We start from the raw sequence: 14,057 nt of genomic DNA on the forward strand, positions 1-14,057 counted from the left end.
TAAAAAAAACAAACACACTTAATGATTAAGATCTGAATATTTAAGATTCAGACTTTAAAAATAAACAAACTTAACGTCTGAGATTTGAATAATTAAGATTCAGACTCCATTAAGTGCAAACAAATGAGGCCTCAGTCTCTCTTTCCAACATACCAAATACAAGTTACCAAATTGGACCAATCCGTGAATTCAAATGCTAAAATTCTATTTTTTTTGCTCTTTCTTGCATCGAAAATTTAGTATAATCCCACTAGTGGGTCTGAGATAGAAATGCTGTTTCCAAAAAAAACGAGGTTATTTCGGCATCCTTGGAGGGTGCTTACCACAACCCACCTTGTCATTTTACCAAAAAAAACACATAAAACTAAATACTCAATAGTATAACGTTACTTGAAAAATTAGAAAAAACCCCTAGGGCCTGCGGTTACAAAATAAGACGCGTTTTTCTTCCACTCCGCTTTCTTCTTTTATTCACTACTATATCCTGTATACCTGTGCTCCAGTTTTTATCTAATCTTTTTTATACTTTACATGAAGCACTCAGTTTGTTGGAGTTTTCTGCCTCCTCCTTAAAAGGGTAAGTTTTATATTATCTTTTTTTCCCCTCAAATTATCTCACGTGGGTATTGTTTATATTGTGTAAACAATGATCCTTTTTGCTACATGCCTTAATTTTATTCCGGTCCTTTTGCTCAATTTTGTTATTTACTGATACAATTATGTGGTATGAGATCGCTATATGTATATTTCCTGGAATTGTTGAAATCCATACACTTTTGACGGATTCATATCCATCAAGCTTTTGTACTATGCCTTAGCAGTAGCTTCGTACTTGATCTGTAATTAATAAAAATCACCTCTTCCAAAAATAATGTTACAAGATATAACAAATACTCCTCAGGCAAGAGCATTCAACTGTCTAGGGTTAGCTTTTGGGGGCTACGTGTGGTTTGGGGATACATTCTGGGACTCACTTATCTGAACATTTATAGAGTTTCTTGTTAAAAAGGATTCAATAATTCAACAGAAGAAGCATGGAATGTCATTTGGGATCTTCAATTTAGGAGGAAGATTAGGAGTTAGAGGAATTTCAGAGATGATTTACAAACAAATAATTTCATTAGAGAGTTTGGATTCTGGGAGATAGGACTTAAGGAATGATGGTCGCTTCCCATTGGTCTTATAATAGTATTTACCATTTTACTTCCAATGTTGTCAAAGGCGAAAAGTGCAAATGGAGAAAAATGACAAATATATATGTATAGCCCAAAACTAAAATCTATAAGCATGAATACCACAATATAGACAAAAAAATTGAAGAAAATTTATGACAAAGTGAAATATCAATTGCTTAGTGACGCCTATTCAGGATTATGTTCATTGCCAAGGAAAAGTATGCCTTAGAGCGTTGATGGAAACGCTGAAGCGCCCGCTAAGCGAGGCGAAGTGCTCAACATATTTTGAGCCTCCCTTCAAGGCTTAAGCTCGCCTTTGATAACACTGTTTACTTCCTATAAAAAAAGTCTTCTTATAGTAAGTTGCTCGCTAAAAATCAATTAGTCTTCCTGCAATTATTGGTTTGGATCCCAAGGGCACCTGCAGAGGTGTGTTCTTTCGTATGGTTGGTGACTGGAGGAGCAATTTTAACTGCCGAAAATTTGAGTAAGAGGAGGTTCTCCTATGTTAGTTGGCTTTAATGTAAGTTGTATACAGTGAGGGAGAACTAAAAGATTGTTTGAAGGAAGTGAACTTGATTTTGTACATTTGAAGAACATTCTCTTATCTTTGATATCTTTTTCAGTGCACCCGTAAGGTTCCTATTATATTGAAGAATGGGTGTCTTCTGCAGCGAGCCATTTATTTTTGCCTGTTCTCTACAATTTAGTACACTTCTTCTAACGAGAGGCTTCTCCCCATTGTTAATGAATTTATTCTTTCCTAAAAAAGTATCTTATTATTCAGCATTTGCTAATATTTTGTTTTTGCAGTGTAGAATATAAATTCCTACATTTGTACAAAGAGCTTAAGTTTTTTGCCAAAAACTTCATTCTGAGATGCACACGAGAGAATCATGAAAGGATTTTTTTTTATCACTTATCTTCATCTTTTTTTCTTTTATACTGAGAACATTTATGGTAAGAGTTATAGAGGACTCTAGGAGAGGTTGCTTTGTTCATTGCAAGTCAAAGACAGTCAAGCTTTCGGCTAAAAGGAAACTTTTGGGGGTTGGGGGTTGGGGGGAGAAGAAAATAAAGGGGCTATCATTTATCTAGCTGGATATTCTTATTTGCTTTCAATATGAGTTCTATTGAGTTATCTTTTCGATTTCAAGCGGAGAATAAAATTGCAATATGGAAGAACATGTTAAAACAGAGAGGGGTGAGAACTTTCTGCTCATTATATTTAATTGTTGTTTCTTGAGTATCTCTTGTTATTTGATGAGAAAACCATATTTCTCCTGTTGTATAATGACGTTTAGGACAATCGGAGTACCGATATATAGTTGCAACAAAATCAGATTAATGGATATTCGACAATCACAAAAGCGCCTTCGCTTAGTGCTGGAAGCTCATGATAAGAGCTCTGAATGTTTTTATTGTTTGATACTTCATTGTCTCCTTCCTCTCTATGAAAGAATTACCATTTTGATTAATTGTGCTCATCCAGTAAGTAATGAGAGCTATTTTGCATCTTTTACTGGGCATAGCTAACATATTTGTTGTAATAATACCAATCCAATGTAGTGAAAGGAGGGTTAGGCCGGGGAGCAGGAGAGGTAACTTTATTTTTCTTTTTTCTTTTATTTTTTATCTTGCAACATCTTTATTATGAATTGAAGGTCTTTCTCCGCATGTTGCGTATAAAAGAAAGATCTTTCTCTGCATGTGTGGATAGGTACTCTAACTAATTGTAGTTTCTGTTTTGTCTCTTCTTCATTGTTCGTGTGTCTGTTTCTTTCTGATCTTATGTTTCTCTTGATCTTTTCTTCCGTCGACACCATTTTTTCCTTCAATAAATTTGACCATACACTAATCATCAGCCCTTATAAGGGTTTTTCATCTTATACGGGTGTACCTGTATGATTCAGCATCTGTTAGCACATTCCCAGGACCAATTCATTATTAGGGATTAAAACTATTTACTTTTTCTTTTTGATGGCCACTAGCAAGCTATATCATGCCCATGACAATTATTTTTGTTCGATTTTGATAGGAAGGTGTTGAGGTCGAGCATTAAGGTTGTAGGTTAGGGGGTAATGGAGCGTTTCTCCTCGTTGTGCCGGCTAGTCTGATAGTGTTTTGTCTAGGACTGCTAGCGGTTTTTGTTGTGTTTCACACTGTTTTTTTTGTTGCCTTTCCATTTATGTGTTGTCTTTTACGATGCTGATACTATTTTTCTGGCTTCTGTTGATGTTACGGATCTATTATCTCTGAGCCGAGGGTCTCCCGAAAACAACCTCTCTATCCCTCTGGGATAGGGGTAAGGTCTGCGTACACTCTACCCTCCCCAGACCCCACTAGTGGGATTCTAGTGGGTTGTTGTTGTTGTTGATTTTGACCTCCATTCATTTTTGCAGTTGCTGAATTTTGTGGAAACGTCTAGTTGTGTAGGCTCACTGAGCAGGTTGTCTTCTCGGATCCCTACAAAGTGTCACAATATAATCTCTGTACATCTCCTTATCTAGATGCCGATGCAGAGGCAGTTCGCAACGATAATGGTTTGAAGATTGAAGTTGCTGAGCTTAAAATCCAAGTACATTTGTGATTCTAGAAGATGTTGCCTTATAGCGCATTTAATTGATATGCTTGACTTTTATATGTATTTGTTTGCTTTAGCTCGAAAATCACGACAATCTTTACGTAATACTTTGCAGGTTTTGTGAGAGAGCCCAAGCTCTTATACATGATGATCTCCATACTGGTTCTTTGATGGTCACTCACGATTCAACCCAAGTAATTGATCCAAAATTTGCTTGCTATGGGTCAATGGGTTTTGACTTTTGATATTGTAGCATTTATCGGAAATCTAATTCTGGCGTACTTTTCCTGAGATGGACATGCGGATCAAGCCAATGACCGCAAGGTTTATCTACTGCAACATTTGCCTTTCTAAGCTATGTTTCTTTTACTATGATCTCATTGTTTCATAGCAAAGGTCATCGTCCCCCTTTGTGTCTTTCTCCTTGTGCATGATATTCTGGTCCTTAACATCAGCCAGTCCGAAACTTGGATAAAGGAGAAGGATTTAGAAGTTAGATTCCATGACGTGCTACCAGCAAGGATAACCAAACATGTTCTCCATCTTTCTCCTCTCTTGATATTAATCTGGTTATTCGACTCCAAAGTTCTACAAGCATCATAGGCTATCTTCACTCTTTCAGAGTTTGTTAATTTTCTTTTATTCGTATACGCCGCAAGCTCTCTGTAAGTAGTTTTCATTTTCATCCATATGACAGGAGAAAAGCATAAGAATGGACAAGTTGATGGGAGAAATCGGCGTGTTCTCAGAGTCACTTCTGCACCTGCTAATGAAATGTTAACCATGTTCGACCTGTTTCTCGACCTTCATACGAATTTTGTACGAGTTTCTCTATTCGTTTCTCAAATTCTTTTTTTAGCTCATTTAGTGCTACAAGAGTACTTTGAAAATTTTTAGTCTAATTCCAGTTTTGCAACAGTTAATTTGACATAATAGTTTATCATCTTACACATATTTGTATCATCAGGTGTTACTGCAAAGCCATACGTTTTTTGGGTAACATATGGATTACAAACAGCACGATTAAAAAGAATAAGATTTTCTGTAGTAACTGTGTAGTCTTCTATTTCTCTTTTGAGTAACATCTCAGTAATATCTTTGTAGTCTCCCTTTTCTTTATATAAGCTCATCCTTTGGAGACATTATCTCTATACCTTTAATTACAATATCTCAATAGCAGTGTTGTCAAAGGCGCGCTTAATCCCTAAAGCGAGGCTCAAAACATGTTGAGTGCTTTGCCTCACTTTGTGGGCGCTTTAGTATCGCATCAAGGCTCTAAGGCATACTATTCCTTGCCAATGAGTGTAATCATGAAAAGGCGACATTAAACAATTGATATTTCACTTTATCGTATTTCTTTTTCAATTTCTTTGTCCATATATTTGTTATTCATGCTTATAATTATTAATCTTGGACTATATATACATATTTTTACTTTTTCTCCAGTCGCCTTTTTTCATTAAAGCCCACACTTTATTTGCACTTTACGCTTAAAGCCCCAACGGACCTTAGAGCTTTTTTGCGCTTTTTGCCTTTGATAACACTGCTCAATAGTAGCTATGTGGTCGTTTTTTCCCCTACACAACCTCATTCCTTGAATTGTCACTATACCTTTATGTACAAAGGTATAGTTCTGTTCACGTTGGGCCCGGGCAACACCCGGGCTTCCCCTCCACTAGTGTGATTATAAAAGTCATTGCTTGTGCCACTGTCAGATGAAGTGCTTGAACAGGTAGTCTCAAATGGTGAATGCGAGTGCTGGTGATGCTACATAGGTGTACAGAAGCAGGAGGAAATACGAGTTTGTGGGAAAATTCTTCTTTTTGCCCCCTAAACATCAGAAATTACGTTGTGTTCATTAGAGTTGGGCTCCAGGGAAGGGAATGGGAATTTGGGGGATTAGTGCAAGAAGGAGTTGCATTGGTCTCTGCAACATCAGAGTGAGTGGGCAGTCATTCAGAGGAAGAGCATTTTCAGACTCCAAATCTGTTACAAGTGACGATTCTGTCTTGCCGGTGTTGATCATCGGCGCTGGTCCAGTTGGTCTCGTCCTCTCCATACTTCTTACAAAACTTGGTATTTTCTTGATACCCTTTCCCCCTATTGCCCTATTTAGATCTTTTCAAATGCCATAGGTGCTTGGTATGGTGGATACCTTTTTTACATGAAAAATACTACTGTGAAAAATTGTTTCACTTATCTTAAATCAGTTTCTGGATATTTTCGAGTGGTTGGTTGAATTTAAAATCTGGTTGTACAATTAAGATGAATTCCGAAATAGTTTTGATCATTTACACAATGACTGAAATAAGTGAGATGGACCAAGAGTTGAGACGTTGTGAAGGAAAATGACTTTAGGTCTTAAGTGGGGTGAAAATTATTTTCTGGGGTTCTGTTTTGATATTTGGACTATAATGTCTGTTGGTATTCGTTAGGTGTAAAATGTGCGATCTTAGAGAAGAACAAGGTCTTTTCCAAACACCCTCAAGCACACTTCATCAACAACCGGTCTATGGAGGTTGGTTTTGTCCTGTGGAAGTTTTTTTTTTCTTTGCCTTTTGTTGTGTTGCCTAGAAAGAAGCTGAGATTTGAGAGTATTTTGATTAAAAGACGTTTGTTTTGATGTAGCTATTGTTTCTAGGTATTTCGCAAATTGGATGGTCTTGGAGACGAGATTCTAAGATCTCAACCGCCAGTAGAGTTTTGGAGAAAGTTTATATACTGTACATCACTGACAGGACCTATTTTAGGTGCTGTTGATCATATGCAGCCTCAAGGTAGGATTTATATATGTGATTTGTAAGTGATTTTAATTCTTAATTTTTCAAATTGTTATGCTTTAAGTCATTAATTTAGTCATGGTTATTGTTATTGCACGGTTTGCACCCAGACACCACTTGTGGGATTTTACTGGGTTGTTGTTGTTGTTGTTATTGTTATTGCAAAGTAAATACTCTGCCTGTCAAGTTTTATGTTAAATGGTCTGAACTAATGCACAATTAAGAAGTGAATATGACCAAATTAAGCGATTTGTCTTATCTCTTCCACTCCTTAAAATGGATGATGCAATGTTGTTTTCACTTTCTTAATGTGTTGCTGAGTACAAAATGTTACATGGGACATTTTGCTCTCTATGGTTTCTTAAGTCATCAAATTACATTTTGTTCACCTCAGATCCTCTCAACATATGAAATGGAATAAATTTGTGCCCGTTCGTAATCAGTGAAGAGATAATTGAGTCAATTGCAATTTTGGATTGAAATTCAAGTGATCTCGAATCCATGAAATATTGACAGGTGTATAACTACTATTATTCCAATAACGTGTCAGACATTTCTGCATTCCAGCGGAAAATATGTTTCGTTAAATGAGATGGGGAGAGTAGTATGATATCCATCTTATTAGATAGATCTATTGCATCACAAATTTATTGAGTTTGCTTCGTGGAAGATATGTCTTATATGCATACTGGTGATTCTTTTGTTTTCTGCAAACATTTTCCATTTTGTTCGTCAGATTTTGATCGGATTGTGAGTCCTGTCTCGGTTGCACACTTCTCCCAGTACAAGCTCTCCAGGTTACTGCTTAAGCACCTTGAGAAACTCGATTTCTGTACGATGAACTCTGAAAAGTGTGAGCATGTCTCTATTGGTGAGAGGAAGATCTTTATGGGGCATGAGTGCATTGCAATCAATGATGCTGAGCATGGCGTCAGTGTAACAGCATCTTTCCTTACTGAAGGGAAGTATATTAAGAGAGATATCCAGTGTCATTTCCTTGTTGGTACAGATGGTGCAGGAAGTACTGTCAGAAAGTCCTTAGGAATTAACATGAGAGGTGAAAAGGACTTACAAAATCTTGTTAGTGTCCACTTCCAAAGCCAAGAGTTAGGGAAGTATCTCATCAAAGAAAGACCCGGCATGCTGTTTTTCATCTTTAATAAAGATGCTATTGGTGTTCTTGTTGCCCATGATCTCAAGCAAGGGGAATTTGTCCTGCAGGTAAACCAGTTCTTTAATTATGTGGGAATTTGGCTCAATACTATATTATCCACTTGCTCGTATTTATAAATCTGAATCTGTTGTTATCGGTTAACAGCATTATTGATAGTCTTGGTCAAAATTTTGTAGGTACCATTTTACCCACCTCAACAAAAGCTTGAGGACTTTAGTTGCGAGGTGTTTTTCTACTCTTTTGTTGAATCTTTTGCTTACTCTGTCAGTTCTTAAAATTTTCCATTAGTGGAAGAGAATGAATCAACGGGTTTATGTTCCTCGTGATTCATTTGGATCTACTATAATATGGGGCTATGGCTGCAATGCTTGACAGTTGAACCAATATGGTTTATTTACCATGTTGTTCTTTGTACTTTACAATTGGTTGTAGATGTGTAAGAGATTGATCTTCAAATTGATCGGCCAAGAGCTTGCAGACGTCAATGTGATGGATATTAAGCCTTGGGTGATGCATGCTGAAGTAGCTGAGAAGTTCCTGTCTCGTAACAACAGGATAATCCTTGCTGGTGATGCTGCTCATCGATTTCCTCCTGCTGGTGGTTTTGGTATGCAATCTATTTGTGCATTGATTAAGTTTTTGTTTTGTAATGCAATTATCTTGTCAAGTCTTAGATATTTTTTAAGAATAACTTTGTTGTAATTCCTTTTCTGTTGAGAGAGTTGGGGGAGGGGAGGGGAGGGGAGAGAAAATAAATTAATGCATAGTCGTTTAGTGTATTTTTGTCATTGAGACAAATGAGGCTGCTTCCTGAAATGCTGATGTAAAGGTAAAAATCGCAAAGTTATTTCTGGGGGAGGCAGGTAAAAGATTTCAGCATAAGCATAAAATTCCGAAGCTATAACTAGCTTAAATTAAGCCCAAGATAGCTTTAGTAGGTTGGAGGAGATCTGAACTGCAGTCAGTAACCACATTGTGATGTTAGTTACCATGCATTGCACTGGTAATTTAACACAATTGATACGGTATCTAACTATAGACCTGGAACTTGATTGTTGTATGGTAATTTTAAGAACAAAAACAAATAAATAATTAAGTTTATAATAGTGTTCCCTCTCGAGCATTTAAAGCTTTTGGATGAGACAGTTCACGCAATCCAATATGCAATCAAAGCATATCCTTGTTCGAGTCCCTATCAACAAAATATTTTGACATGCTTGGCCATGAATCCTTGGCCAACTCTTAAAGAGTAATTTTTAAAGGCATAATTAGGGCACCAAGGGTGTGACCTAGCAGTCGATGAAGTGGGTGAAAATCTTAGAGATCAGGGTTCATATCCCAGCGAAGACAAAGAGTTCTTCCCATCTGTCTAAGCCTTGGTGGGCAAAGTTAACTCGATACTTGTGCTGGGGGAGGTAGCAGGTATCTAGTGGAACAGTCGAGAATGCGCACAAGCTGGACCCCACCATTATTAAAAAAAAATTACATTAGGTAAATAATAGTGTCATTTCCCCTTGATAACTTATGAAACATTTAAATGAGTTTGTTCGAATATGTGAAAGATAAGAAGGGGGAAAATAAAAGAAACTGGAGGAATATTTTCTTTTCTGCAGGGATAAAATAACTGCATCTTGATAACTTTGAAGTTAGGTGGTGTGAAGATCTAAGGTGTCATGTAAGATGCATCCAACTCTGCTTCATGGAATATATCTGCAGCTGTTGTTGTTTATTTGAGGATTTAATAGGTCAGACGGGGGGAAGGAAATCTGCTCAAGATGTCTTCTTTTATTCAGGGATGAATACTGGTATTCAAGATGCTCAAAATCTTGCGTGGAAGTTAGCTTCTGTAATCAAGGGTATCTCACCAATATCAATTCTTACCTCGTATGAACTAGAACGTAGTCAGGTATTCATTTCCTCAATTCTTGGTTTGATAATGCATATTGTGTAAAATAAAATATTCCCTATTTTCTGATTTTCTTCCTACGAGCTTCACACACTCCTTAAAATGTTTCAGATAGCCCAATTTAATACAGCACTTAGCGTCCAAAACTTTAAGGCGGCAATGAGAGTTCCTGCTGCACTTGGTCTTGATCCAACAATAGCAAATGCAGGTAAAGTGCAAACTTGTACTTAATCTTTTTTACATCAGTAGCTGATTAAAGAGATAATGTGTTTTTGCATGCAGTACATCGAGCTCTTAATAACACGGTTGGTTCTGTTCTGCCATCTGGACTTCAAAGGACTATATTAGATGGAATATTCAGCATTGGTCGTGCACAACTCTCAGATTTTGTATTGAATGAAAATAATCCACTTGGATCTGCAAGGCTAGCCAAATTAAGACAGATATTTGAAGGAGGACAGAGCCTTCAGCTCCAGTTCCCTGCTGAGGATCTTGGTTTCAGGTTGCGTATCTACTTTTGCTTTATCTATTTAATGCAAATTGCTCAAGTTGATTTTGTCACTAAAGTTGTATAGTTCATGGGCTCCTATAAATGCTGGATACTGACTCAACTCTGAATAGAACTCCAAATAAAGACATCTCAGGTGTACGCCAGATGATTGTTTATATCTTAAATAATCCTTTTGGCAATACTTTTTTGCATCAGTACTCTAATTTCAATGTGTTTACATTAGTTACCAAAAAGGAGCATTGGTGTCTGAAGATTTTAGTGGGTTGAATGCGCATGAAGCACCTTCAGGACGAAGAAGGGATTATATTCCTTGCTCGGAACCTGGATCAAGGCTCCCTCATATGAATCTTAAACTGCTTTCTAACCCGTCAAGTAAGGTATGGACTCTTTCAAGGGGACATTGTCTTTGTAGGTGAGCTGGACCTTGTTAGATCATGGTCTTTTCATATCGTTCATCTCTTGGCACATGTTTGGAGAAGCCAAATAATTGAATCAAATGGGGATTTTCAATTTATCTCGATCCTTGCAATAGATTACAATATTCGACCTGCAGTCATCCTGTTTCAGGTTTCATTATTTATTTCTAACAGTAGATCTTATTCAGGAAATATTCTCTACTCTGGACCTTGTATCTGGAGATAAGGTTGAGTTTGTCCTTATAATAGCACCACTGGAGGAGTCCTACTATCTAGCTCGAGCTGCTATAGAGGTGGCGAACAATTTTAAAGTGCCTTTAAAGGTTTGTGTAATATGGCCAAAAGAAAGTATTAATGGAACCGGAAGAAGTGAGGCTGCGTTGACTCCCTCTAAATTTTTTGAAGTTGTGGAAGTGAAGAGCTCATCAGATTCGCCATCCTGGTGGGACATCTGTCAGATGACGGACAGAGGAGCCATTTTAGTGAGACCTGATGAGCATATTGCTTGGCGTATAAAATCCAGAATTGCAGATCCTATCATGGAGATGGAAAAAGTTCTCCACATTGTTACAGGAGTTGATTGCATTTGATAGCACCTTTCAGTGAAACTTTTACCCCGTAAATCTATGGTAGGCCTGGCGTTAGTACTTTGCTTTTGGATAGACAGTTACCCCGTACCCATGCTGGTGAGAGGCAGTAGATACAGAAATGGTTTTCGGAGTTTAGTTGGAGGCGGCTTGTACATACACAACTGCAGTTAGGTATGAGCTCAGTTATTTAAACATATCCGGTGCAAATAAAATCCCAAAACACCTCAAAATTGTATTGTTATTTATTAAACTTGCTTTCTATTTCTGTTTCTCTTTTGTATGTTTCTACATAAAGCTAATGTTAAACTTTGATGAATTTTCCTTTTTCCTTACTTTGTCCTAAGACGGAACGCAATATTGGTAATGACGATCTTTTTATGCGGTTTTGACAATTCAGCATGGCTATTAAAGGTTGATTAAACTCCCAAATTGATGATAAAATGAACTTCTCAAGCGGCATACATTGAGACAGCATAGCACTTTTCGAAAATAGTCATGAATTCAGAAGGATTGGTTTATTTGGTCGAGCATTATGCTTGAGTAGAAGAATAAAGGAACAGAAACAGAACTTTTCTCTGAAGTTGTAATTATTAAAAGCAGAAATCAGAACTTACACGATCCATATAGTACCTCATCTGCTCTAAATGAATGTGTATTCTACTCGGGTCGAATTTGTTTACTCAGCACAACTATTGTTGAAGGGTGTGTCATCGGTTAGGATTGATCTTATTCGTGTTCTGATATGAGACTGTTGACTATTTACACACATGATGCAACTCTGTTTGGGCTTTGTGGAGGAATTCGAGCGAGATGGCTCTTGAGGTGTTGAATAGTTGATTGCGCCGCAATTTACACACATGGTAATGACACCGCGATTTGCTAGAAGTTTAGCTATGTCTATCATAGGGATCATGTTGCCTGGAGCCATTAGAGGGAATAGTATGAAATAAGTTGGTGCACTTGAGTTGCCATGGCAAAAGAAGGATATGCTCAAAGACCTTAGTATTGGGGGTTTTGGATTCTTGATTTTAAGCTATAAAAACAACTATATGGTTGTTATAGATGCAACAGGTTCAGCTATTGAGAAAATACTAGGGATATTGTGGTCCACTTTGGTAGTACAACAAAGTGGGTAGTATTTGGTTTTCTTGGTTAGTTTCTTAAAATTGGGAGGAATTTTCTTGATATTACAGTAGAAGTGAGCAAATTGTAGACTTTAATCTTTCTTTTTGGTGATAATCATAATGTTCAACGGGAGTCTTGGTGTAACTGGTAAAGTTGCTGCCATGTGACAGGGAGTCACGGGTTCAAGCCGTGAAAATAAGCTCTTGCAGAAATGTAGGGTAATGCTGCGTACAATAGACCCTTATGGTCCGGCCCTTCCCCGAACCCGGACCGCACATAGCCGGAGATTAGTACACCAGACTACCCTTTAATCATAATGTTCAAAGGGAGTCTTGGCATAACTGGTAAAGTTGCTGCCATGTGACAGGAGGTCACGAGTTCAAGCCGTGGAATCAAGCTCTTGCAGAAATGTAGGGTAAGGCTGCGTACAATAGACCCTTATGGTCTGGCCCTTCCACGGACCGCACATAGTGGAAGCTTAGTGCACCGGGCTACCCTTTAATCATAATGTTCAGTCATAAAGGAGCCTTGGAGCAACAACAAAGTTGTTTCCGTATGACCTATATGTCACGAGTTCAAACCGTGGAATCAACCATCTGCATTAGAGTAAGTTACCTACATCACACCCCTTTGGAGTGCGGACCTTCCCCGAACCCTGCATGAACGCGAGATACTTCGTGTACCGATTGCCCTTTTTAATCACAATGGTCAGTCAGTTTGCATCTACGTTGACTATATCACAGGTACTTAGTCCCTTTCACCATTATAGATATTAAGTAACTCCGTCCACAAAATTTAAACAAATGAAAAAAACATCACCTAGCGTTTTATTTCATTTTTATTGCGATCTGAACCATTATGTCTAATAATTTCACTCACCTCATTAATGATTAAGTTACCTTAGGTGCGTGAGCAAATTGTAGACTTCAAATAGTCTTAATCGCGATCAAAGTAAAGAAGATTATGTAAGATATCTCACTCTTTATCCAATCATGTTTGCAATTGCGGTGTCAATTATTGATAAGAATAGGCATTGCAAAGTTTCTCGATTGATAGTAACAAGTTGAAATGTTGAATTACATTAAGAGTCATTTTACTGATTTTAAGGACCCCCCTTAATCAAGGGCCACTTAAATTTTGTCTGATGAATAAAAAATCTGAAAAGTGCAAATTTCTTCGGGTAAAAGAGTTAATTTTTTCAGAAGGTCACCGGTCCGAAAAGTCACATTACTTTGTTCACTCAATTTTGCCTTCTTAACTGAAAAGTCACTAACTATTTAAAAAATTCAAAGCACCCACTAAAAGCTATCACCCGCTCCATAATCCGTCCCGCTAGACCTTTCTCTTTTTTTTTTTTCTTTTAAAAAAGGTATAACAGAAACCATACTTTATAAAACAAACATAAATGATCCAAATATGTCCTTATACTATACGAAATTGAGCATATTTGCCCTTCATTAATATTTTAGCTCAAATATGCCCTTACCGTCACATAGTTGGTCCATATATGCCCTTAGAGTTACACAGTTGGCCTATATATGCCCTTTTCGAAACAGAATCCACCCAAACTAATTACCTCTTTCGTTAATTGTATTAATGTGTATTACAAACACTATTTCCTTTTTATTAGTATTTTTTTTTCTTTACCTTTCTCTTTTCTTCTTTTTTCTTTCTTCTCTTTTTTTTTCCTTTTTCTTTCTCCCTTATCCGATTTCCTCCATTAATGATGTCTTCTCCATTTTCATCACCAATTTCACTTGACAAAACTCATGAATTTTAATTACTAAGAAAATTCT

At 37.2% G+C, this 14,057-nt stretch overlaps 1 protein-coding gene across 8 annotated transcripts; it reads left to right on the plus strand.

The window, feature by feature from the left end:
- Positions 1-419: 419 nt before the first annotated feature.
- On the plus strand, positions 420-11,452 carry LOC104107093 (uncharacterized). 8 transcript variants are annotated; one of them, XM_033658886.2, is made up of 15 exons: positions 420-577; positions 3,578-3,753; positions 3,875-4,293; positions 4,457-4,578; positions 5,475-5,835; positions 6,195-6,277; positions 6,401-6,536; positions 7,276-7,760; positions 7,890-7,937; positions 8,146-8,320; positions 9,507-9,619; positions 9,731-9,827; positions 9,902-10,121; positions 10,354-10,507; positions 10,735-11,452. In XM_033658886.2, exons 5-15 carry the CDS (start codon positions 5,643-5,645, stop codon positions 11,134-11,136), a joined length of 2,106 nt encoding a protein of 701 aa, XP_033514777.1. In that variant the 5' UTR covers positions 420-577; positions 3,578-3,753; positions 3,875-4,293; positions 4,457-4,578; positions 5,475-5,642; the 3' UTR covers positions 11,137-11,452. The 8 variants fall into 8 exon arrangements, with proteins under 8 accessions (XP_033514777.1, XP_009614099.1, XP_009614100.1 ...); XM_009615804.3 differs by having other exon boundaries at positions 3,875-4,083; XM_009615805.3 differs by having other exon boundaries at positions 3,875-4,083; positions 5,492-5,835.
- Positions 11,453-14,057: the final 2,605 nt, after the last annotated feature.

The sequence above is a fragment of the Nicotiana tomentosiformis genome, chromosome 6, assembly GCF_000390325.3.
Source record: "Nicotiana tomentosiformis chromosome 6, ASM39032v3, whole genome shotgun sequence".
Classification (NCBI taxonomy): domain Eukaryota; kingdom Viridiplantae; phylum Streptophyta; class Magnoliopsida; order Solanales; family Solanaceae; genus Nicotiana; species Nicotiana tomentosiformis.

Bases quoted from the DNA above. Each gene is read 5' to 3' on its own strand.
- LOC104107093 (XM_070177167.1), top strand. From the start codon at position 5,643: ATGGGAATTTGGGGGATTAGTGCAAGAAGGAGTTGCATTGGTCTCTGC. The intron at 7,938-8,145 runs GTGTTTTTCTAC...AATTGGTTGTAG, and splicing joins TTGAGGACTTTAGTTGCGAG to ATGTGTAAGAGATTGATCTT. The intron at 9,620-9,730 runs GTATTCATTTCC...AAAATGTTTCAG, and splicing joins ATGAACTAGAACGTAGTCAG to ATAGCCCAATTTAATACAGC.